Source organism: Protomyctophum parallelum, assembly GCF_964188405.1.
Source record: "Protomyctophum parallelum genome assembly, chromosome: 12".
NCBI classification, from domain to species: domain Eukaryota; kingdom Metazoa; phylum Chordata; class Actinopteri; order Myctophiformes; family Myctophidae; genus Protomyctophum; species Protomyctophum parallelum.
The window spans coordinates 39117376-39140582 of record NC_139712.1 but is presented as its reverse complement, the minus strand read 5'-3'; the positions used below and the strand labels follow the sequence as shown (position 1 = coordinate 39140582).

Sequence of the window (23207 nt, the reverse complement as noted above, 5' to 3'; positions counted from 1 at the left end):
GAAGCACTCCTTTCTAATCTAAACATCAAAACTAATACTAGTGTAAAGTTTACTAGTGTACTTAATAGAGTTTCAAGTGCATGACTGTTCTTCATATCCCCAGTCCCCAGACATGCCGCTATGAAACTAATACAGTGCGTTTACTTTAGAGAACGCAATGATTGTGCAATAGACAATAGGAACAGCTGGAACAGTGGTCACCAGAGATTGACACTGTCGAACACTAAATAGTGGGGGTACATTCTGTCCATTCTAACCCCCATTCCGGCGCCTATGTGTGCTGTATCTCTATGCCACCCAGACACCCTGTGGCATAGTGTGTCTGTCAGTTTGGAACTACTACAGTAGCCTACTGCTGATATAAACAAAACAATCACTCGGATGTAAATGGACTCCCGTATCTTGTTAAATATCCGAGCACTAGCAGGGTGTATCATGACCACACCTCAGCCTCAGGTGTGAATAATGGCACACACACACAGTAGCCTACGGCGGGCGGCACTGCTGTAAATTAATAAACACCCTCTGAGGAGGAACAGAGTGTTGTCGCCTTCACGCCGTGGGTGTGAAAGTGAGCGTCACCTTTTCCTCAGCTCTGGGTCGTATACGTATAATGCTAACTAATGTGTCGCAGTCCTATTGAATATAGTGGGTAGCTAAAAAGGAGCAAGAGTTAGAGAACACAGAGTCACCAATTTAGCCACAGCGAACGCTCACATGCAAGCAAGCGAATGGGGTTTGGAAAATAGAGGTGACAGGTACTGTATGTGAGGAATGCTTCTTCAAAACTGAGGCCGTGTCCACAGATCCGGACAAGGGGCAAAACAACCTGCTAGGACACTACAACCCTTGCGACTAGTCACGACCACTAGCGGGTGTCACGCACGGAAGGGACGCAGATCATCCGGATTTGTTGTCTCTCACGAGAGTTGACAATAGCTGATGTTAAGGTTAACCTGTTTAGAGCGTACTGCACCCCCCTCTATACTGCCCCTTTGTGGGTGAACTTTAAAAAGGAGAGCTTGCGCAAGCTGCAAGTAGCCTACAATGACTGTCTGCGCATTCTACTCAAGAAACCCAGGAGCACTAGAGCTAGTGCACTATTCTGTACACTAGGACTCACCACCTTCATGGCCCTCTTGAGGAACCTTACCTACAAATTCATGTGTAGACTGGACCGCTCCTTGAATGGATTAATACGGCTGATGACAGACCCTCTCTGTAGCTCTGTCAGGTTCACATCCACCATCAGAGGACGCTGGCACGAGTGCCTCTTTTGATTTGTTCCCTGAGGGGCTGGATAACTTATATTTTTTTATTTATTTTACCTTTTTCTATGTATTGTATGTATTGTATGTTTTTACCCTGTGGGCCATGAGCCTGTAATAAAGTTTATATATATATATATATATATATATATATATAATAGGTTCAAGGTTCAAGGTTCTTTATTATTTGTCTCCCGAGGAAGAAATTTGTTTTAGACAAAGGGCCCGCATGCAAGCATAGTCCTTATGTCCATGTCGCTACAGTGCAGCGCCAAATACTGGTTGTGAACACTTGAGTCTCGTTCTACCACTCAACAGGAACCACTCAACACCTTTGAGCTTCAAACCTTGGCTCGCAAAGATACAAACAAAAGAGAACTGGGGTGCAAGGTCACATCTGTACAGTAGTGCTGTACTCTGTACAGATGTGGAACACACTGGGAAGCAACTGTGCCTCATATTCCAGTCTTCTGAGGAGCGACAGATTTAAAGGTCGGCACCAGCGAGGGACAGGTTTGATAGGTGTTTCTGGGAATTCCATCGGGTGGAGTGTTAAAGCGCTGCCCCTCGCCATACAACTTCTTGACCTCTGCCTTTACTGCCTGTCTACCTCACTGCTTGTTTTTGTGAGTGGGCATAGTGGGCACATTTAAGTATGTGCATGCATGTCGGTGTGTGCGCTGTATGCTGCTCGAGCATGTGTTAATGTGCCTGCATGCTTTCTTGTGTAATTTGTACACATGCGTGCATGGTTGTGTCCCTGCATGCGTGCATGAATTTGTTTTTGTGCAACTCCTAATTTGAGATTTCCGTGCCTCTGGAATAAGCACACAGGCATTCCATATGTCCATCGCTATTCCAGTTTAGTGATCTGTTTATGGCCCTTCCACTCACCAAACATCAGTATGAAAAGCCCAGGGTTTCTTCACCAGTAAAACTTGGGGAGGATTTGGTGGTCAGGTTAAAGAGAACAGAAAAGGAATTTGGCTGGAACCATTGAAAGAGAGAGAGGGAGAGGAGGGGCGGGGGAGAAAAGGGTAGAACAGATGTCTGACGTTCAGTCAAGAGACACACATGTCGAGCCAAGACCAGCTCCAGCTCCAGATACAGACGGGGGTTTACAGTGTCACTGATACAACCAGGGATAAGGCACAGTTTTATACACTATTAATCATCCAGTTTTGAGACACTCCACCAAAATCCTACTGATGAAAACATTCACCGTCCTGCAAAACCACAGCAACCATCTAAGTTTGATGTGCATAGGAGCACACCGTACCAATAACCAACGTGAATGAGTCAAACAAAGAAGTTCCAAACATGGTGCAAATCGGAGGAGGGCATGCAGGCAGACGTGTGCCTGGCGTCTCGTAGGGCTGATACCGATGTTTATCTGCTCCTGGCATCTTAGACGAGCTTCTGCCCATGCCTGCCTTACGGTATCGCCTCTGACACAGAGAAATCTGAGCACTGCATCATTGCTGCAGATCAGGGGAACAGGAAACGTGTCGGAAGAGAAAAGGAGCGATAAAGGAAGAGAAAGAAGAGGGTGATAACAGGGACAGGTATCTGCACGAGGGGCCGCTCCGTGAAAACAAACAACGCTGGAATGCACTTGAGATACGATACAATTCTGTGCTCGCCATCTTAAGGTATGTGCTCTGCTGATGAGCGTGGAGGATACCAAGGCAGAGAGAGAAAGGAGAGTGACCTGGAGGGTGGGGCGGACTAAAGGGACAGTGATAACTACCAGTAGAAAAATGTATTGAAGTTATTGCGTTATTGACATTTTCTACTGAGCTACAGTGTGCAAACTTCCCTTCCTTCCCTGCAATGTACGTATTGTTGTTCAGCAAGTTTCTATTGGGATGTGCGTGCTTCTCTTTGGACTCTATATACAGTGATGACTACCACTCCCTCGCCAACCTTTGTTTGGGTTTAATTTGAATTCCTTTCATTGTAAGCATACATACAACATAAGACCGATAAACGATACTGTGGCAGACGATTGCCTCCGGCACGCAGGCTGACACTGTGCAGTTCTCCCTGAACATTTCTTCCAGACTCAGGGCAAAACAAGGTGTTAGGGAGCGCTTGGCAGGACAATTGACAGGTGGCATCAGCATTTACCTTGCACACCTGGAGCAGATGTTGAGCGTAACTCTGGCCTGTGGCTCGGCCTGATAGGAGCTGCGTCCCTGGCTGAACTTACTGCCGGATGGGGCCAAACCCGTCACGCCTTCCATCCGCAGGTCGTCCAGGTCCTCTGGAAGACAAAGAGAGAAATGGGGGGGTGGTGGTTAGACGGTCATTAATCATACTCGGCCTCACGCCTTGGCAATATGATGATGGGCCCTTCAGAGCCAAGATAGCAAGAAATGACATTGCACTGTATGAATAAACAAACAACACGCAAACAACTGCTGCTGTTGCTCCTGCACACGCAACCCCACCAGTCCCGAAAGTCCCCGGTCCAAACTGACCCCGCCCGCTCGCTCCAAAGCGAAGTCAATAATTGAAATGGAAAGAGGAAAAATTTACTGAATTCTCTGTGCTTCGACTAAACACAACTGTTTGTCATCAGGAGAGCGTATCAGAAGGACGCTGACAGCTTCACGTCACGTGACACGTGAGGCGAAGCTAACAAGCTGGGAAAGAGATGAAGAACAACAAAGACAATGAGGAAATAGGAGCGGAGGGAGAGAGAGAGAACGATGGAGGGATGGATAGCTGATGGATTCGTCTGATCTCTCCCTGTGTCCCGGCGAGGACAGCTCCTTACCCAGAATACTGTACACACACACACCAACACACACACACACACACACACACACACACACACACACACACACACACACACACACACACACACACACACACACACACACACTTTTCCTTTCCCTCTGTCTCCCTAAAGAGGTCCATATGTACCAGACGTGCTCTCACTCTCTCTCTTACTCTGTCTCCATACACACACACATGCACACAACACCACACGTGCATGCACATTCACACTCAAAGTCCAACGTTACTGCTAACAGGTGCAAAGAGTTGACCTGACGGAGAGCCCGGTAACACCGGTACTTTCTCTCTCTTGAATCTAATTTAACTCGAACTTTCTTTTCTCATTTGCTCCGTCCATATCTACAGCACATACTTTATCTCGGTCGCTTCTCTGCATGGTCTGCTTTAAAATACAGCTGTTCTGCAGTGATGGATGAAATGCTCTCCGCATGCAATATTTCTTCAAGGTTCAATGTATGGCCCCGGTCCAACGCTAAACAGGACTCCTCACTCAGCTATCGTTATTGTACAACTCCAATAAAGATTTCAGCTCGGTCGGCACGTTTGTCCAACAGAGATACGCCAAGCAGAATGCCGGACGCATGTCAGTACCAAGGGACCACATGGGTTTTATGGGAGAAAGGCACTGAAAGTAGAACGCTATGAGGTCAGTGTTCTGAGCGGGAACGGTTTGTTAAATATAGTTCGAGGATCAAAGAAGAGAGAGTCTGAATGAGCCAGGCGGTGCTGGTTTTGAGAACATCCTCGAGAGATAAAACATATTGCAATGTTTTACATGTTAAGAGGATGAATAGTGAGTGGGTGTCTGGTCTCTCTCACTTGGTTAAGTGAGGCGGTCGAGCTGTTTAAAAATCACGTTTGAATCACGTCTGCAGAACATTCTGAGCCGTCCGGTGCAGCAGAACAACATTTTGTCCTATTCCTCCTCTCACCACAACGAAGGAATGCATGATCTTTGCCAAAGCGACCCCAAAGTCGGGGGCGCTTTCAGGACAAGGATTCTCACAACTTTTTGTCATTGTTTCTGTACAGTACAGTGTGTGTGTGTGTGTGTGTGTGTGTGTGTGTGTGTGTGTGTGTGTGTGCGTGCACGTGTGTATGTATATATGCACACACACATCTGTATAAACTATGTGTACAGAACATACAGTACACACACACATACCTGTGTGTACAGTATGTACTGTATGTACCTAGTCACATGAAACCAACATTGATACTTTTCTCTTCCATATCCCATTACCAGCCCCCTTGTTTGGTGGAGAAAAAAACAGGCCTCACACCTTGAAAGAAGAGAACGTGTGACTAATCACCGAGATTAGAAAAGAGACAGTCGTTCACGGAGGACTCCATCTATCAGAGTGGCACCGAGCCAGTCACTCTCACCTGTTTCTCCCCGTCCTGTGGGTATTACGGGGAATCATTTTGGTGTTGGGAGACACACACAGAGCCGCCCTGCCAGCTCCAGAGATTGCAATGATTCAAGCCAAGTCACTGATGCGTGACTGAAACACATGCCACTGCTTAGCATTATAGCTGTTCAGCATAATTGATTCTTAGCTCAGTTTTTCCACGACCTATTAATAAAACCACCAAGCACAGTGCACCATATATGTGCTCGCTGCATCTACGCCGAGTGTAGACACGAGCACAGATGCATAAAGTGAGGTCACGGCGTTCTCACGTTGGATACGACCGGTGACATCGATCATTACGCGCGCGCACGGTAGCCTGGGCTTGGCTGCGTGGTCTGAGCATTGTTTTGGTGTGTGTGTGTGTGTGTGTGTGTGTGTGTGTGTGTGTGTGTGTGTGTCAGTGTGTGTGTGTGTGTGTGTGTGTGTGTGTGTGTGTGTGTGTGAGTGTGTGTGTGTGGAGCAGGACAGTTACGTTCCAGTAATACCCTTAAGCATGGTGATATTAAATGTCCCATTCATCATGGTATACTGGGGAATGGGTGGGGAGGGTGGGGTTGGAGAGGGCCACGGGCCATTTGGGCAATTTGCCGGCCGTGGGAACAGCTCCAGTTCAGTTCAATCACCTTTTTCCTCTTCCGCACTCGCTCTTCCCTTCCGACACATTTGCGTTCTTGAGCCACAGCTAATGTGGCATGCCAGTTTTTCTTTGGGTCATAGTCTGAGATACAAATCGTTACTTGACACCCGGGAGGTTTTGTCCAAAAAAATATGAATAAATAAAAAGGAAGACATCGCCCAGTTGTGACCCAGCGAGAAGAACATGACCTCAGCGTACATAGCTGCCTGTCACCTCAGCTCCTCTATTTTTTTTCGCTTCTCCCCCAGAGAGTGTGAGAGAGAGAGAGTGAGAGAAAGAGAGAGAAAGTAGTAAGAGCTAATCTCAGATACACGCAGGTCACTGGGGTAAACAAGGGGCTTTGTGGTTGAAACTTTCCTGTGTCAAAAGGGGACATTATGGCTGTCCCAAGCATTCAGCAAAGCATGACGGCATGGCGTGCTACAGAGCCAGGTCCACCCTAACTACAGCATCAGTGGTGTTAAGCTGCTGTGGGGAGGCTGATTTTGGCTGGAAGAAGTGAGTAAAATAGAGGAGTATTTTGGCCGATAACATCAACTGTGAACTCTTACAGCCACGGAGCTGCCAACAGGAAGGGGAGAGGAACTGAATGAGCTCATCTCAAAAGTGCTGTGTCCACCCAATGACCACCTAAAGCGAGACCAAGTCAGGACTGAGTCTGAGACCATAGGTCAAGTCAATACTGGGACCATAGGGGACGAGACTGAAGGTCGAGACTGAGTCAATACTGGGGCCGAGTCAAGACCAAATCAAGGCCAATGGGAATAGACAAGATCGAGTCAAGTTCAAGACCAAGGAGGGAGCGCAGGACTGAGCCAAGACCAAATAATTACATTTTACAAAAGGAAAAAATATATGTTTAACTATATGAGTAATTAAGTAATTCATTCAATAATATGGGACACAGTATTACTGCAGGCGAGACCAAGACGAGGCCAAAACCGTAACCGGAAGTAATACAGCCCTACATCCCAATTAACATCACCAGTGTGTGTGTGTGTGTGCATTTTCATGCATGGATGATTAGATTTTTATATGGGCTTAAATCTACATTTCGTTCGCCATGTGCCAGTGCTGCTGCGGTGCCAGACATGGACTTTAAAAGTGGGCGCAGTTCTTCATCTGTTCAACAGCAGCTCTGAACTTCAGCCATGACATCCCTCCTCTGTGCAGACCAATTAATCCCATTACTCCAACACTGCTACTGGGGAGAGAGAGAGAGAGAGAGAGAGAGAGAGAGAGAGGGGGTGACAGATCTCAATGTCAACACCACATTGTCTCCACTGGTAGAGTATGCTAACAAGTGTTGAAGTACTCGTCATTCAAGTGAACGGATATAGTATTCAGGATATAATGCAAAGAAACCACTTAGACTGAGCGAGACCTTCATTGGGTTCTTAATTGGACCACATGCGTAAATTAACTTTACACAGCCTCTTTATGAATTCTCCTCTCGATCTTCGTTAAAGCAGTAAATGAGGGAGGGACGGAGGGAGCTTGGCCAAACACATAATGTCTAAATTGCGTAGCCTACTCCCTTCATGTTCACAAGGCGGTCCAGTGAGCGTCCACAGCCCCCAGCCTCTCACACAATACCACTGTGATACGTTTACGGCGGGTCTCCCCCCTGAGAACCGGTTTGCCCTGGGACAGCCGCAGCCGGCCCGGGCCGCTGTCTAGACACAACAAACGTCTGTCTACACCCTCCCGTTTGTCAGCTCCGAACATTTCCACTCCCCGGGTGCTGGGGCAGCCATGCATGCACCCCATGTCGAACGACGAGACGCGGCAGATAAATAAAAATGGGCCTTCACTGGGAGGGAGGGAAATGGAAACTATTCGAGCGATGCAATCCCAACAAAGGGGCTGAGCAGAGAGGAATTCCGTGCCACAATCACTCACACGAGTCACACCAAAGCCAGAGCAGCGTGGGGAAGAGACGAGTGCACAGAGCAAGTGTTTGTGTGCTTGAGTATCTTTTTCCAAGTTTCCATGTAATTTAATGTCGTTTAGATAGAGACTGGCTCTCTCCGGGCTGCTCTCCGACGCGCTAAAACAAGAGCTTAAGTCATAATTAGCGCATTCATCTCACAAATAACATAATATACCCCTTCCCAGATGACACGTTGACAGATGAATAGTGTGGAAACATCTAACGCAGCACCTACAGTAAAGTACCACACATGGAAAGGGCGGGCTGGTGGGCACGAGCACACACACACACACACCACCATCTCCCGCATGAAATCCCAGTAATTTCCCAGAGTGCAGTGAGTGTCTATCATAAGTGAAATAATTGAATTTCCAACCTTTCATGAATCATATAAGGACCAGGCGAGCTGCGGCTTGGTGTATGGGAGGTCATTCTAAAACAAGCTGCACTGGGCTCTAATTAATGGACTGTAAGTGACAGTTCTTAGCTCTCCTTGTACTGGCAAGGCGGGCTGCTGTCACACACAGACGAGTCAGACGACACGTACGCAGGCGCACGCGCATGAGCGACACGCCCACATGTGACACATAGGCGCCCACATGTGCGAGCAACATACTCAGACGACGTATAGACGAAAAAAACAGTATGATGCAGCACGTGCTCGAGACGATACCCGCAGCATGCTCCGTGCAGACCCCACACCCACGCCGCCCTCACACGTACAAGCAAAGCATTTGTGTTTGATTAGGGCCTGGATCACAAGGCCTCTACGCGGCGGCGGTTAGTCTTCACGCAGACATCTTTGATGTGAGTGGGGGCAGAGACGCATTTGTTTGGCTTTGTAATAAAAACAATATTCCAACTTACATTTCATAATTATGTCTCAGCTTTCAAGAGCACCCTCCCCCCCTCCACGTCAACTCACCCCACACCCCTTGTCCCAGAAAAATGCCTGTCAGGTTCCAAAACCTCACATCTCGAGCGCTGTGGTAAAAAAAAAGAAAAAGAAAAAAGGAAAAAAAAAAGAAACACTGATCAGAATCAGATGGAGAAGATCACAGCTCCAAGGCCTGTGGAAAAGTCTTATCACAGACATCGGTGCAAGCCTCCTTTTAACTCACTTTCTAACCACAAAATATACTGCGAGATCATGGTGCGGCTGCAGACAAGGCAGTGCATGACGATGCCAGCCGCTATGGCTGGATTACATGACAATCGAGCTGTTCTGCCGTCTCGGGTTCAGATTAATTTCATTGTAGGCGTCGTCTTTAAACCTGCACTCGAGTGATGCTTAAAGCTATGAACTTGATCCCTGAAAGGGGACCATGTATTACAGTGCACAGTACAGAGCATGCAAACACAGGCATCTGCTACAGTTACAAGGCTGCCATCTGCAGTCCAAAAATAGAAACAAATAAATAATTAAGTTAATTAATATTAATCTATTTACTTAGATGAATATTTGCGACCAAGATCAAGAGGAGTGCATGAGTAAGGCGAGGTGAGCTCATGCTCAGAAACAGAAGCACCTACCTTGGAGGTATAGCTTGAACTCTTGAGCTCTTTATGTCTGAGTTGTGGAAGCCATTGTGTTGTCTACTTGTTTATGATAAACACATAGATACAGTATCACACACAGACACACATGCACGGCGCACGCACGCACGCACGCACGCACGCACACACGCACGCACACACACACACACACACACACACACACACACACACACACACACACACACACACACACACACACACACACACACACACACACACACACACACACACACACACACACACACACACACACAGCAATTATTGCATAAAGTCATCAGATCTACAACTCACCCACCCCGAGGAAGCCTGTCTGCTTGTCAGTTGCATCTTAATCTTACAGCTGACAAGATACTAAACTGACTACCTTTGACATACCTAAGTGGTGACTTGATGCTCTCCTTATTGTCGTGAACTCACAAAACTGTCAAACCGCACACTGGGAGAACATAAGATATGGGTGCATTCATCACTGCACAACATTTCTCTGCTGACAGTGCATCTAATCATAAGGTTATCCACTAACTGTTCTCTAGTACACTGGTTCCCAAAGTGGGGTCCGGGACCCCGAGGGGTCCTTGAGGCAGTTCCAGGGGGTCCCCAGCTAAATGATAGTTTGGAACCCTTTGGACCCTTATGGGTCTGTAACTCTCAGAGTTAAATTAACAATGATTTTACAATATAAATTAGGGTCTCAGAGAAAATGCCATTCAATGGGGGTCCGTAGACTAATGCATGTCAAACTGGGGGTCCTTGAAATTAAATGGGTTGAAAATCACTGCTAGAGCCGTAAAAATCTTCTCTTATGGGGGGCTCTGGCATATATTTTTCAAATGGGGGTCTGCAGGCTAATAAATGCCAATTTGAGGGTCCTTGGCATGAAAAAGTTTGGGAACCACTGCTCTAGAAAGTAGTCTTGGGGTATCTACCATGCATCTCTTGCTTCTGGCAAGGCAAACCACAATACATCATCATTTAGTCCATCCAGACCAGAGCTGCTCAGACCCCCCTAAACCGTGTTTGTACCCCACCCCATCCCACCCCCCAGATATAGCGGTTGGCATCAGTTTGTACTCAACATTAACGACTACAGTCACATCCAGGCAACGATCACAGCAGTCCACTCGCCTATTGGTACTGTAATTGCTTCCAGTAACACCGCTGCAATTTGCCTCTCGATTAACTTATCCGTCTGCACCACGGATACTTTTACGGGTTTCGTAATGGGAGTCGCTTGTCTTTTACTGGGGACATTCCTCTCTCACCATCATAACCTTCAGGAGATGTATACCCGTCCATGCCAAGCCTGTGCTTTATATGAAAGATTTAGTGTGGAAGTACAGTAACTGACATTGACATTGGTGTTCTCATTCTTCACTGCCTCCACCGTCTCCTTCTCTCCTCTTGTTGGGAACAATGCGCTCGTTGCAGCGTTGTTGTTTGTTTACATTGTTGCTGGAGCAACTGTTGTGTCTCTCGGTTGATTTGGGGCGAGGCAGAAGCGGGCAGCAAAGGGGGGGAGGGTCAGGGAGTGCAAGGAAGGTGGGGAGGGGGGGTGCACGCTCGAGGGGGCTTTGCTGGCGTCAGGAATTGTGTGAGGCGTCTGCCAATGTTGGCGAAAGACAAGAGAACAAAGAGACAGGCAGTGCCATTACCGCAGCACTCTGGACAGTAGAACGCACGCGAGGACACGCACGCACGCACGCGCCCGCACGCACGCATGCACACACACACACACACATAAACACTTCGTACACACACGTACACACACAGGTTTCAGCAGCTGCAAACCAAGACGAGCAAAGAGACACAGGCAACCACCAGATCCAGCTACTTGAAATGTTGGTGGACATGAAACAGGGGCAAGTAGATTGGAACATGAGTAGCAGGGATGCTCTACTAAGATGCTCACATTCAGTAATTCATTAGGACAAGACAAGCTGGGAGCCACCACAACAACCAAGCTGGCATGGAGAAAATAAATATCCATCCAATAACGATGAGTTTCTGTGTCTGTTTTTCTGTCTTTAATTTCAAGATCGGAAATGAAGGACACGTGAAGAGAGAAAAGGTTTTAGCAGCGCCTCAACGTCTTGGGGGTTGCGGGCGGGACATGGATATCACTGTCTTGGTCAGGCTTGGTTTGATCGCGGCAGCCATAATGGTCTCATTCAGAGGAACTAAAGAGCTGCACAGAGAACCACACACAGGCATACTAATCCCAGGCAGCAGACACTGCCTTAATCCTGCGTGTATCAGAGATCAGACGTAGTTCTATAAAAGCCTCATCGTGGCCCGTCAAACCCCTTCTGTCACTGTGAATCACCTCGAGTGGAGTAAAGGTGCACTCATGTCCCCCACTCCTGTTTCAGGACCCCCACGGGGAAGGGGCAATGCACAAAGAAGGCCTGTTAACTCACCCCGGAGTGAGGAGGGGTGGGGGGGGTCTGATGGATGTGTCACACTCTCAGTATCTCTGTTACCCCTCGCTGTGGGTTCTGTATGAATGTGATAGATGGGACTCGCAATCTAGGAGCCAGTGCACTCTCATTGCATTTTGATCTCGGCAGTAAAGACTGACAGCGCTGTCATGCTGTAGTCCTCTCTTAACAAACCAAACTCTAGTGAAGCAACAAGACAAGCAGGCAAGAAACTCTGGTCACTTTGTCTTTCAAGGGAACTCTGCTTTTAAGAAGTTTATGTCATAGAGCTCTGATTTTAGATGGGAGTTACCTAACCAGAATTATTTTTCCCTCTAAAGTAAACACATGTAAACACATTTAACAAAAGGTGGACTGCATTCAATACTTCCACCTAGAAGGACGAGGCCATTAACTTTACTGTGGGAAACTAACTTGTCTCGTTAACCCACCGTAAAACAACACTGCAAAGCCAAAAACAAGCTGACTTAGTCGTTTCTTATTTCGGATAGGCATAAAAGTGTGGTTTCGCTGCCTGACGAAGGCTTGAATCTTGGCATTTTCCACAAGTTTACAGGCGAACGTGAATCATATTTTTTTTAAATGAAGTTTACAACTGTGTACAGTATACGTCAGACTAATGAAAACAACTGGGGGAGTGCGCTGTGCCTGTGCCATCGCTGCTCATCTGATTTTGGAAGCACTCTGAATTAAACAAATCAATCTTATGCACTTATGCACCCAGAATGTTTTTCCTCCATTTGATCTGAAAAAATGATGCCTTGCAGCACTGCTCCTCATGTGCTTGCATGAATGCAGCCAGGTTTGGAAACCCATTAGCACACAGAATTGATTTGGAGATTCAGTCATTTATTGTTCACAGCCAGCATTTGTATTAGCAGTGGCAGTGATAATGTCATCAGTCACCACAAGCAATGCTTGCTGTGCTGAAAGTATGGCTACTGCTCCTCTCCTGCCCTCCAGTGGACACTTTGCAATACAACATAGTCAACGTTTCTCAACTCTTCTCCTGTGCTCGGCTCTTGTCTTCCTTTCCCACCGCTCCTATCATCTCCTCTTGTGGATCAGATGCGTGAATATGATGGCTTGTATCCACAACATGGCACAGTTCTCAGCATCGTTATAGCTCTCATTTAGACAGGGCTGATTTGTTTGCAGAGCAGTAACCAATAAAACAAAGCCAATTAACAGGCATGGTGAGCAAAGCTCTGATTAGCTGACACTAGAGAGTAAAAAGTGGTATGTATGTGGTTTTGAAAAATGTTCATTTGGAATGGCTGCTTTGATCATCAAAACTATAACAATAATAGGAAAGCTGAGACATACTTCTCACACTATAACAATAAGCTATACGTGCGTGCAAGTGTGTGTGTGTGTGTGTGTGTGTGTGTACTGTATGTGTCAACTCTCCGTTGACAGTGGTTTAATCTTGTGCAATGTCTGTAAACACTCACACAAGCCAAACTGAACTTGTTCTCTGAAATGTGCTTTGTTGTGTGTTCACACCACACCCCCACGGCCGGCCGGCCAGCCAGCCAGCCAGCCAGCCAGCCAGCCAGCCAGCCAGCCAGCCAGCCAGCCAGCCAGCCAGCCAGACACACACACACACACACACACACACACACACACACACACACACACACACACACACACACACACACACACACACACACACACACACACACACACACACACAGGGGTAGGTGAGTGCAACAGATGGTATACATTGCTGCATCACAAAGATAAGACGTATTTCAGACATTGGGTCCATCATATAAGACAGTGGAAGGAGTAGGCTATCACTAGAAAGTACAGGCAACTTCTGGGAACTCAGATTAACAGATAAACTATACATTGGTATTGACAATTAACATATGAATTCATCATTTGTTTCCATCTGTAAGCATCTTCAACTCCTAGTTAAAAGAAAGCAAATATTCAGAAAAGAACAAATAAATAGTGCAAAAAAAAGTACTGCAAACAGTATAAAAACTGAATGAAATTCATCTATATACTTCTCATCTAATGCATAGTAATGCATACCTCTGTTACTTCCTAAGTTCATATATAGTACTACCTACAGTAGTAGAGATTTGAGTTCAAAAGTCTGACTGTCTGGGGAAAGAAACTGTCTAACATAATTTCCGTCCTAAAACTGCTGCTCCTGTTTCACCTTTTAAATCAACTTTATTGAGATTTAGTCAGAGTTTACAAATCAGTCATACATTAATATATTATATAGACATTTTGAATACAGTACATGCTCCTGTTTCCCAGACGACAGAAGGGAGAACAAGCTGGGAGAGGGGTCAGTAGTGCCCTTGATGTCACTCTTCTTATGCATCATTATTGGTATATACAGCATCTGTCAGGGATGGCAGCGAGGCATCAATGATCTTTCCGGCTGTTCTTACGGTCCTCTTGTTTTCTCTCCTTAGCTGTGAGGTTACTGTACCAGGAGGTGAAACAGTAGGTGAGAAGGCTCTCTGAAAACATGGTTAGGGTTGGAATGGGGAAAGTCAACTCTCTCCCGTGACGGAGTGGGTAGAGACACTGTTGGGCTTTCTTTGTGACGCTCGGGCCAGGTTGTCTGTCAGCAGTACTAGGGAATTGTGTTACCCTCTCCACAGCAGAGCCATCGGTGGTCTTTAGGTGATGTTGTGGCCTGGTCCTCTTCCTGAAGTCGACAATCATTTATTTCTTGTTGCCGACTCTGACTGTTTATGACTCCTCTGTGTCAGGACGGTATCCACTATCCACATTCAACACCTCTCCACTAACTGCAGAGTAGCCTGGGGTCCACCTATGCTTTCTATGGCAAATGCAGCTAGACGCAGCTGCGCGACATGAGACTAATTAATCAGAGCGACAGAGAGAGAGAGAGTGTGTGTGTGTGTGTCTCTATGTCTACGTGTTTGCGTCAATTTAACAAAGGTGCAGACGATCAGAAATCAGCAGAGTGATCGACGTTTGCGCCGAATTGAAGTGGACTCGGTACCATGACTTTTTTTTTCTCCATGGAAATAAAAACATCTGGGTTTCCGAGGCTAACTGCAGAGAACACCTCAGTTGCCTGTCAGACTGTAACTAACCACTAGGGGTCCTCATATTCTCATGCATAGAATATGGAATTTAATCAAATCGGTAATCACACACTCTCCTGTTGTGCTGTAATTCAAAATAGGCAATGAACTGTCTCTAATGAGTCTGATTTTTAAATGCACACTGCTTAGTGTTTCTGTAAACAGTTTCAGACTTGTACTCTTCTGAAGAGGAACAGAAGAGGAAACTATACAACATACAATGTAATCCACTGAATTCAACATAAAGTTCTTCCTTTTATATACTATCCCCCCCCCCCCCCTTTTTTCTTTCTTTTTTTGTATTTTTTTGAGGGGCCTCCTATATTCAGTAGATTTTCATCTTACAAACTCCTAAATTACCATTGAACAATGAATTTACGTCATATGTGGACGAGCAAATCGGCAATCTTCGTCCTAACAAATATTAAATTCAATGAATAGAGAATTTCACGTCATAGTGTCTGAGCAAATATGCATAGTCTATTTTACGTTGTGATGATGTACGATGATAAGAGCGCCCCGCCTCACTTCACACGGGTATGATTTTTACCAAGCCATCTACACGGTATCTCTGTGTGCTTCAGGGAGCAGTGCTGTGGCAACCACTCCGTCAGAGTGGAAGTGCTTTTGGCCTCCATCAGCCACAGTGGAGTGAACTGGGACCAGTAAACTGGGACCAGGCCTTGACAGAGACTCACACAAAACCTCACTTCATTGCTTCCTCTGAATTACTGCACTGAACCATAGCATGAAAACCACTGGAGGAATGTTGTGCCCAGGAATCAGAGGTATCATTTTAGAGTATAAACACCCAGTTACACAGATGTATCTCATCATTATATGGCACTGCTGTTAAGGGCCACAGCAGAAGCTCAGTCCAGCACGCATACGTGATACTATGAATGCACCAGAATCTATTGCCAAACTTTGACACTCATCACATCATCAGTTTTACTTTCAATACATACAAAACCTATTGTAGACTAGAATTGCGTGGAGCCTCGAGGTAGGGCGGCTCCACCACTCGCCTGCCGTCCGCTGCATCACCGCCTACCCGCTGGCAGCACCCTGCTTCAGCTTTGCTGGGAGCCCCCAGATTGTTTTTGTTTTTTATTATAATTTTTATCCCACAATTTTGCAATCCATTTTTTTTTCACCCAGTGTCAATTATCTAATGTAATCCTGGGCGCTACACTTCCTCTGCCAACCTGGGGGGGGGGGCAGTGGACTGACCTCATGCTTTCTTCTATGCATGAGGAGTCCAAGCTGCTTCTTTTCACCTGACAGGGGAGAGTTTCCCCGGCCGGACGTAGCGGGTGGAAGGAACACATCGTTATTCCGACCAGTTTCTTTCCCCTCCATCATGGCCAGGGGGAGGTAGTTTAGAGACCAGGATTACTGCATGTTTTTTGTGAGGGTACCTACCCTAGGGGACACGGGGAGAACACAGGGAGCCCCCAGATTTCTATTTTATTTTTTATCCCACGATTTTGTAACCCATTTTTCACCCCTGTGTCAATCATCTAATGTGATCCTGAGCTCTACACACCCTCCACCAACCTGGGGAGAGCAACGGACTTGAACTCATGCTTCCTTCATGCCTGAGTGTCCAAGTTGCTCCTTTGCACCTGACAGGGGGAGTTTCCCTGGTTGGACGTAGCGCGTGGAAGGAACACGTTATTCCAACCAGTTCCTTTCCCCTCCGTCAGGCGCCCCGGCTGGCCATGGGGAGGCAGTTTAGAGACCAGGATTACTGCATGTTTTTTGTGAGGGTACCTACCCCAGATTTTTTAATCCGTCACTGCTTAGCCCACGGCCAGGCCGATCTAGTTTAGCATTTGTTTTCATAGAAATAATAGTCACACAGCACTGAGGAGACTATGCATACTTAGGATCATTCGTTATTGACGATATTGAACTTTAGTTATTAAACACATTCACTCATCTGCAATGCTCTGTGATTTAGATGGAGGCTGCAGGCTATATGGTATGCTGCAATATGAGATAAATTGCATCACTGTTTTGTGTGCGTGCATATATACAGTATCTGTGCGTAGTATGCGTGTATGTGTATATGCAAAAATCACGTCCCTCTCACGCATTAGGACATACTAATGTGTGATGGAGCGTGATTTTTCCATTACTTTTTTCATTTATATTTTTTATATATTTATTTTAAAGTAAAATATCCCTTTAATATACGGTAGAGTGAGTCAGAAGGTAGACAGAAAGGAACAGAGTCACAGAGAGTCACAGGGAGAGTGCGTTTGTGTGTGTGTGTGTGTGTGTACACATCAAAGCACATTTCAGGGAACAAATTCAATTTGGCTTGAGACAAGACACCCTTGTGTCTTCACAGACACAAGGGACACTCCACAGACACTACACAGAATAACACCCACTTAAAAAAAACAAATCAAAACAAAAAGAAATCAACCCACCTCTCCGCTCCGAGACCACCAGCCCCCACTACCACTCTGTTCTAAGTCAGCGCCAGTGTTGCCAGGTCTACTTATTATAAGCGAGTTTGGCCTTGTTTTTCTGTAAAGTAGCTTGTGGTTTGATTGATTGATTGAATACTTCATTAACAGTTTGCAAAATAGTACAGTGGTAAAATGTCCATATACAATAATGCTAAAAGTAATAGTATAACACAAAAAATGGGCTTGTTTCCATTGTGGTCCACAGTGTATAGTTGCTTATAGTTAAACCAGTGGTTCTCAAACATTTTCATGTCAAGGACCCCCCAAATTAAACTCTTTCTCTGCCACTAGGTGGCAGCAGAGTGTAGGTAAGCCTTGCCAGGGCATATTCCCCATATTGGGGCATTTTCATTTCCGCTCTCCCGGCTTGGAGACCGCCATTGTAAGGATTTGCTAATGTTAGCTGTAGCGTACGCTGTTTACCTTTCCAAAACCACGGACCGCGCTCGTAGTTTCAGAGATAATGACCACAGAAGATCTTACTTTGAATGGAGCTTATGGGGGCCGTGCGCAAAAATCCTGGTGCTGGGGGTGACGAAGGCGTTGCCTAGCAACCGGGCCAATGTTAAAAGTAGATTTTCGCCGAAACCGTTTGATATTTGGTGTAAAGCTTTAGGTACAGAAAGATACTGTAGAGTGTGTGTGTGTGTGTGTGTGTGTGTGTGTGTGTGTGTGTGTGTGTGTGTGTGTATGTGTGTGTGTATGTGTGTGAGTGTGTGTGTGTGTGAGTGTGAGTGTGAGTGTGAGTGTGTGTGTGTGTGTGTGTGTGTGTGTGTGTGTGTGTGTGTGTGTGTGTGTGTGTGTATGTGTGTGTGTGTGTGTGCGTGAGAGAAAGAGAGAAAGAGAGAGACTATGGAACACACATACAGTGTATATATTGTATCGCGTACACATGCATAATTATGAATGTTTGCTGACATTACCCAATAGTTCCATAGCATCGTCCTCATCTTCAATCTCTTCCTCTGTGACAGAGAGGGCGGGGCTGTTGAGCGAGTCGAAGGAGTCCTGGGACAACATGGCTGCCAGGAGCTTCTTGTGATGTTGCTGCTGTTCCTTAAGGCCTTTGCTCTTGGTCTCCATCTTCAGACTGAGGGACACAGGAAGTAAAGTGTGGCTTAACCCATTCTGACCTGAGATCAGATTAAAAAAATGTCTTCTACATCCTGACAGTTTTCTGAAAAAGCTATGTTTCTATGTCAGTCGTTCTTCGATTTTAGCGCCATGAGCTTGTAGATCTGCTATTTTTCAGTAGCTAAAGCATAACATAATGCTAACACCAAAAGGGGTTCCCGCCCATACATACATACTGTAGTGTATATCAGTCCTCTGTGGATAGATCTGAACACAGAAAAAGTCAAGGATGTAGAGTTGAAAACAAACTTTCATGACGTATAAACGTATACTACATTAAAGTTAGTTTTAACTCTACATCCTCACCTCCACTCTTTTGAGTGCTCGGATGCTTCTTCTTTTTAAGCCTTCATTCCAGTTCAGTATACTTTTTAGACTTTCTTATCTCCTTCGGGCATCTAGTTGGCCTCTTTGTTGTATTTATTCACGTCTCTGACATTTAGCTGCCAATGACATCATTTGAGGCAATTTCAAGCGAATAGAAAGTCTGTCACTTGCTGGAACAAAAGCACGCTAAGATATCAGCCACAGTGGTGCATCATTAAAGAAATAAAAACATAAATCTAGTTCTGAAAATAAATAAATGTTTCCTGCTGATAACATCACAGGCAGATATTACTTCAAGCTATGCGCAGTCTGCCTTTGAGAGACAAGTGTTGTCAGAATTCCTACCTTCCTCCATTATATTGAGCATGTTTTAAGGATCAATAATCAAGCCACATGTAGAGATATTCACATGGAGGTAAGGTTGAAAGAAGTTTAAATGTCCCTTTCAATAAAAACATTAAAATAGAAAAAACAGGAATTGTACAGTCAAGGGTTTTTCCAACCTCATACAAAGCTAGATTGATCACGTATCATGGCTTCTTATCCAGAAATGTACATGCTAACAATGTGTCAGATGTGGCCAATTCAGAATATCCCTTTGTGCTCAATTATGCGGCCTAAATGTTAATGTATGTTCTTATTAAACATTTCCCAGTTGTGATACCATAAAGCATTCGCATCTGGAATATGTTGACAATGACTGGCTTGTGAGACTCTTCTAATCCACAGTGGTATGTTTGGAGCCAGCAGGCAGTTGGCCAGCTGAAATAGCACTCTTTTCACAATAGCAGCTCCTTCCCTGTGAGACTATTATGTTCCCCTCGTGTCCGCATCTCTCAGGCTGTTTCTTTGCAGGCTATGTACAAAGTGTCCACACACTTCCTCTTCCTACGACCATGCCTAGCAACATAACATCCATTTGGTAGCCATTCCTCGGTTGTTAGACAAAATGACAAACAGTGCAATCATTTGAGGACCCACGCCGGTGTAGTATTTTCAAAGTACACATTCAAAGTATGTGTAGGTAAAAAGGAAGCTTCTGCATGTAGGACAGAATAATGCTTAGAATAGATAGAGAGGTTTGATAAGCAGGACATGTAGGGGTAGGGTTTAAATACAACCACTGGAGTTGTTTGCCAGCAGGGGACGAATGATCAAAAACAAGCTGCTACTGTATGTATGTAAAGCAGCAAAACGTTCACAAAACAGGAAAAGAGGCGTTTTTGGGATCTTTAAATCGATTGATGTATATCCGAGCCAGAGGCTATGGTTGCACATGGCAGTTGATATTTAGATTTTAAAACAAGACTTGCACTGCTCAAGGCAGTATAGTATAAAACAGACCGAAAGCAACAATCTGCGTATGGTAAATGCATTCACCGTGTTTGTATACTGTGTGCAGCCATTATGCTAATATTCCCACAGTGACAGTATAGTAGTTACAATACATACAGTATAGTAATGGCATGTTTTCCACAGGATATACTGTAAGAAAGGAGAGGTTGAAGACAGTGATCTAAAGTGTTCCAAAACTGCAAAGAAAATCACCAAACTGCAAGGGGGGGCATATTTTAAACAGAGACTAATCAAGCCTGTAAAATTAGCCAAAGGTCTTGTGGGAAATTTTCCATAATGTGTTTAGCTGTATGTCTCTCCTACAGTAGCACAACCTCGCTGGTCTCAATGTCTTAAACCGTAATGAAAATCAATACTTGGAAAGAGAGAGAAATGAGCTGCTTTCAATTTATGCTTTCAATTTATGCTTCCTTTGTCACATGCTCTGCATTTGTTCATTTCTCAGGCGGAATTGTGTTACAGACAGTATATCTCTCTTGGCCTGTCACTGCCTGGAGCATAAGGCGGACGAAGAAGAAAATTACGACTAAACACCTACATAAAAAAACAAAAAAAAGTCATGGCAGCTGACTTCTGCCTCACCCCAATACTAGAAAAAATAATTTCCATATCTTGGTCACTGAGGGACGTGGATTAGAGGGGTGGAGGAGTTTTAATATGATGGTAATCATATCTGAATGAGTGCTGGTTACAGATAATGGATCGGAGGGTCATAAGTAGAACAAATACTGTAATGCTTCATTCCTCTCCAACCCGGTGTTTCTATGCTGACGTGATTCATCAATATGGGTATGCCAGATCACGGCTAGGGCTTTGTTCATTTTGAAATCTCCAGCATATTGTATTCTCCATTCTTGCTGAACCTGGCACATATCTCCCAGGGTTGTAAATAAATTGAAATACTTGTGAAAAGTTTTCAGTTCTATTTTCTCAAACTAAATAGATAAGCAGTGCCTAGTGCTTGTTAAGGGAGTCAATTATAATTATGCTTTGATTAAGATCAAAAGAGAAACTGTGATTTTCTTTTTTATAATGACACTTTCAAAGAGCTTGTTGGTGCTTTGCGCTCCTGTGTCTTTCTTGAGTACACATACAGTATGTTAATGTGGGACGTCCTCGTGACTGGTGCCCGTGTGTTGGTTGCCTAACTTTTCTTTGAGAATATGTTCGTCTCTGTGCTGCTTATCGTCTGCACCAATGTCAGACGTATAGTTGATAAGTGGGCATGGCCGTTTTTAGCCCAATGAGTGTTGTTAATGACCTAGTTAATATTATGCCAATTATGAAAATTGCTCAACATATCACCCCTGTCCTTGCCTCTCTCCACTGGTTGCCGGTCCGGTTCAGAATTCAATTCAAAACCCTTCTCTTCACTAAACGGACTGGCCCCCTCCTACATCTCTGACCTCCTATCATATTCCTCCTCCATCAGGACCCTCAGGTCAGCAGACAGACGACTCCTAGAAGTCCCAGCGACAAGTAAGAGGCTCAGGGGCGACCGAGCCTTTGCTGTCGCAGCCCCTATACTTTGGAACAGCATTCCTCTCGCTGTCAGATCTGCCCCCTCCACTGAGAGTTTTAAGTCTAGGCTCAAAATGTTAATCAATAAGACATTTTCTTTTTTTTTTTTTTTTTAACAAGATTTTCTTCAAGTGATTCATTTATTTTATTCATATTTATTCTCATAATGTGTGTGACTAACTACTGTACTACACCACAAGACTTACATTATGTGGTGCAGGCCTATTGTATGTAAGTATTTTCTGTTGGTAGAGTTTGATGAGGCTTAGACAGAGTATGGATACTGTATCACACTCAGAGCCTGCTGTGGGATTCATTAGCCAGGAAATGCAATTAAGATGGTATAAATTATTTATCAAATGAGCCAAGTTTAATCAGAGGAACAACTGTGAGATGAGGTTTAATTTTGGGACACTGCACCATCCAACCAATCGCACGCACGCATGTCACACGCACGCACACAAACACAGAGCTCCAAATACCCACACATTTCCTATCTCCCAACTAAGGGTCCTCACTACTGTATGTAATTTCTCCTCATAATCCACCCATAGACTAACCTAACAAGATTAAGCCTCTGAATAGCCCCGTGTGGCTCATTTACTGTATGCTTTATATCCCATCCTCCTAGAATTAGCCACATCAGCAGCAGCAATGACACACACACACACACACACACACACACACACACACACACACACACACACACACACACACACACAACCATCTGGTGTCAAGCAGGGGGGTTGTCTCTCCCCGACCCTCTTCGCAATATTCATTAATAATCTAGCAAAGGAAATCAAACAACTGGAATTGGGTTTAAACTATGATGGCAGTAATAAACTAGATATCTTGATGTACGCAGATCACATCATTCTAGTAGCAGAAAATGAAAATGAATTGCAGACAATGCTGATGTAAAGTGGTGTAAAAAGTGTAAACTGACAGTTAATCATAGTAAAACCCAGATCATGCATTTCAGACAAATCAGAACAAAGAGGGGTGATTTTCAGTTCCAGCTAGGAGAACACAAATTACAGTATGTTGAAAATTACAAATATTTGGGTCTTAACTTGGATGAACATTTACTTTATGAATATGGTACATCGGTATTGGCAGGATCTGCAGGTAGGGCCCTAGGTGGCATAATAGCCAAAACTAAACAGCTGGGTGATTTGGGATATGCTGCCTACTCCAAACTGTTTCACACGTGTGTCTGCCCTGTCATGGATTATATGTCGGGAATATGG

General features: G+C 45.1%; 1 protein-coding gene across 1 annotated transcript in view; it reads right to left on the bottom strand.

Annotated features, from left to right (window-relative positions):
• The window catches only part of cUnh8orf34 (chromosome Un C8orf34 homolog), a gene marked incomplete at its 5' end in the record, with an annotated part of 92597 nt that overhangs the window by 26964 nt on the left and 42426 nt on the right, over positions 1 to 23207 (bottom strand). Inside the window, 2 exons of the mRNA XM_083778002.1 lie at positions 3399 to 3534; positions 18543 to 18709. Coding sequence (XP_083634128.1) covers positions 3399 to 3534; positions 18543 to 18709 — 303 coding nt within the window. The remainder of the gene's footprint in view (positions 1 to 3398; positions 3535 to 18542; positions 18710 to 23207) is intronic.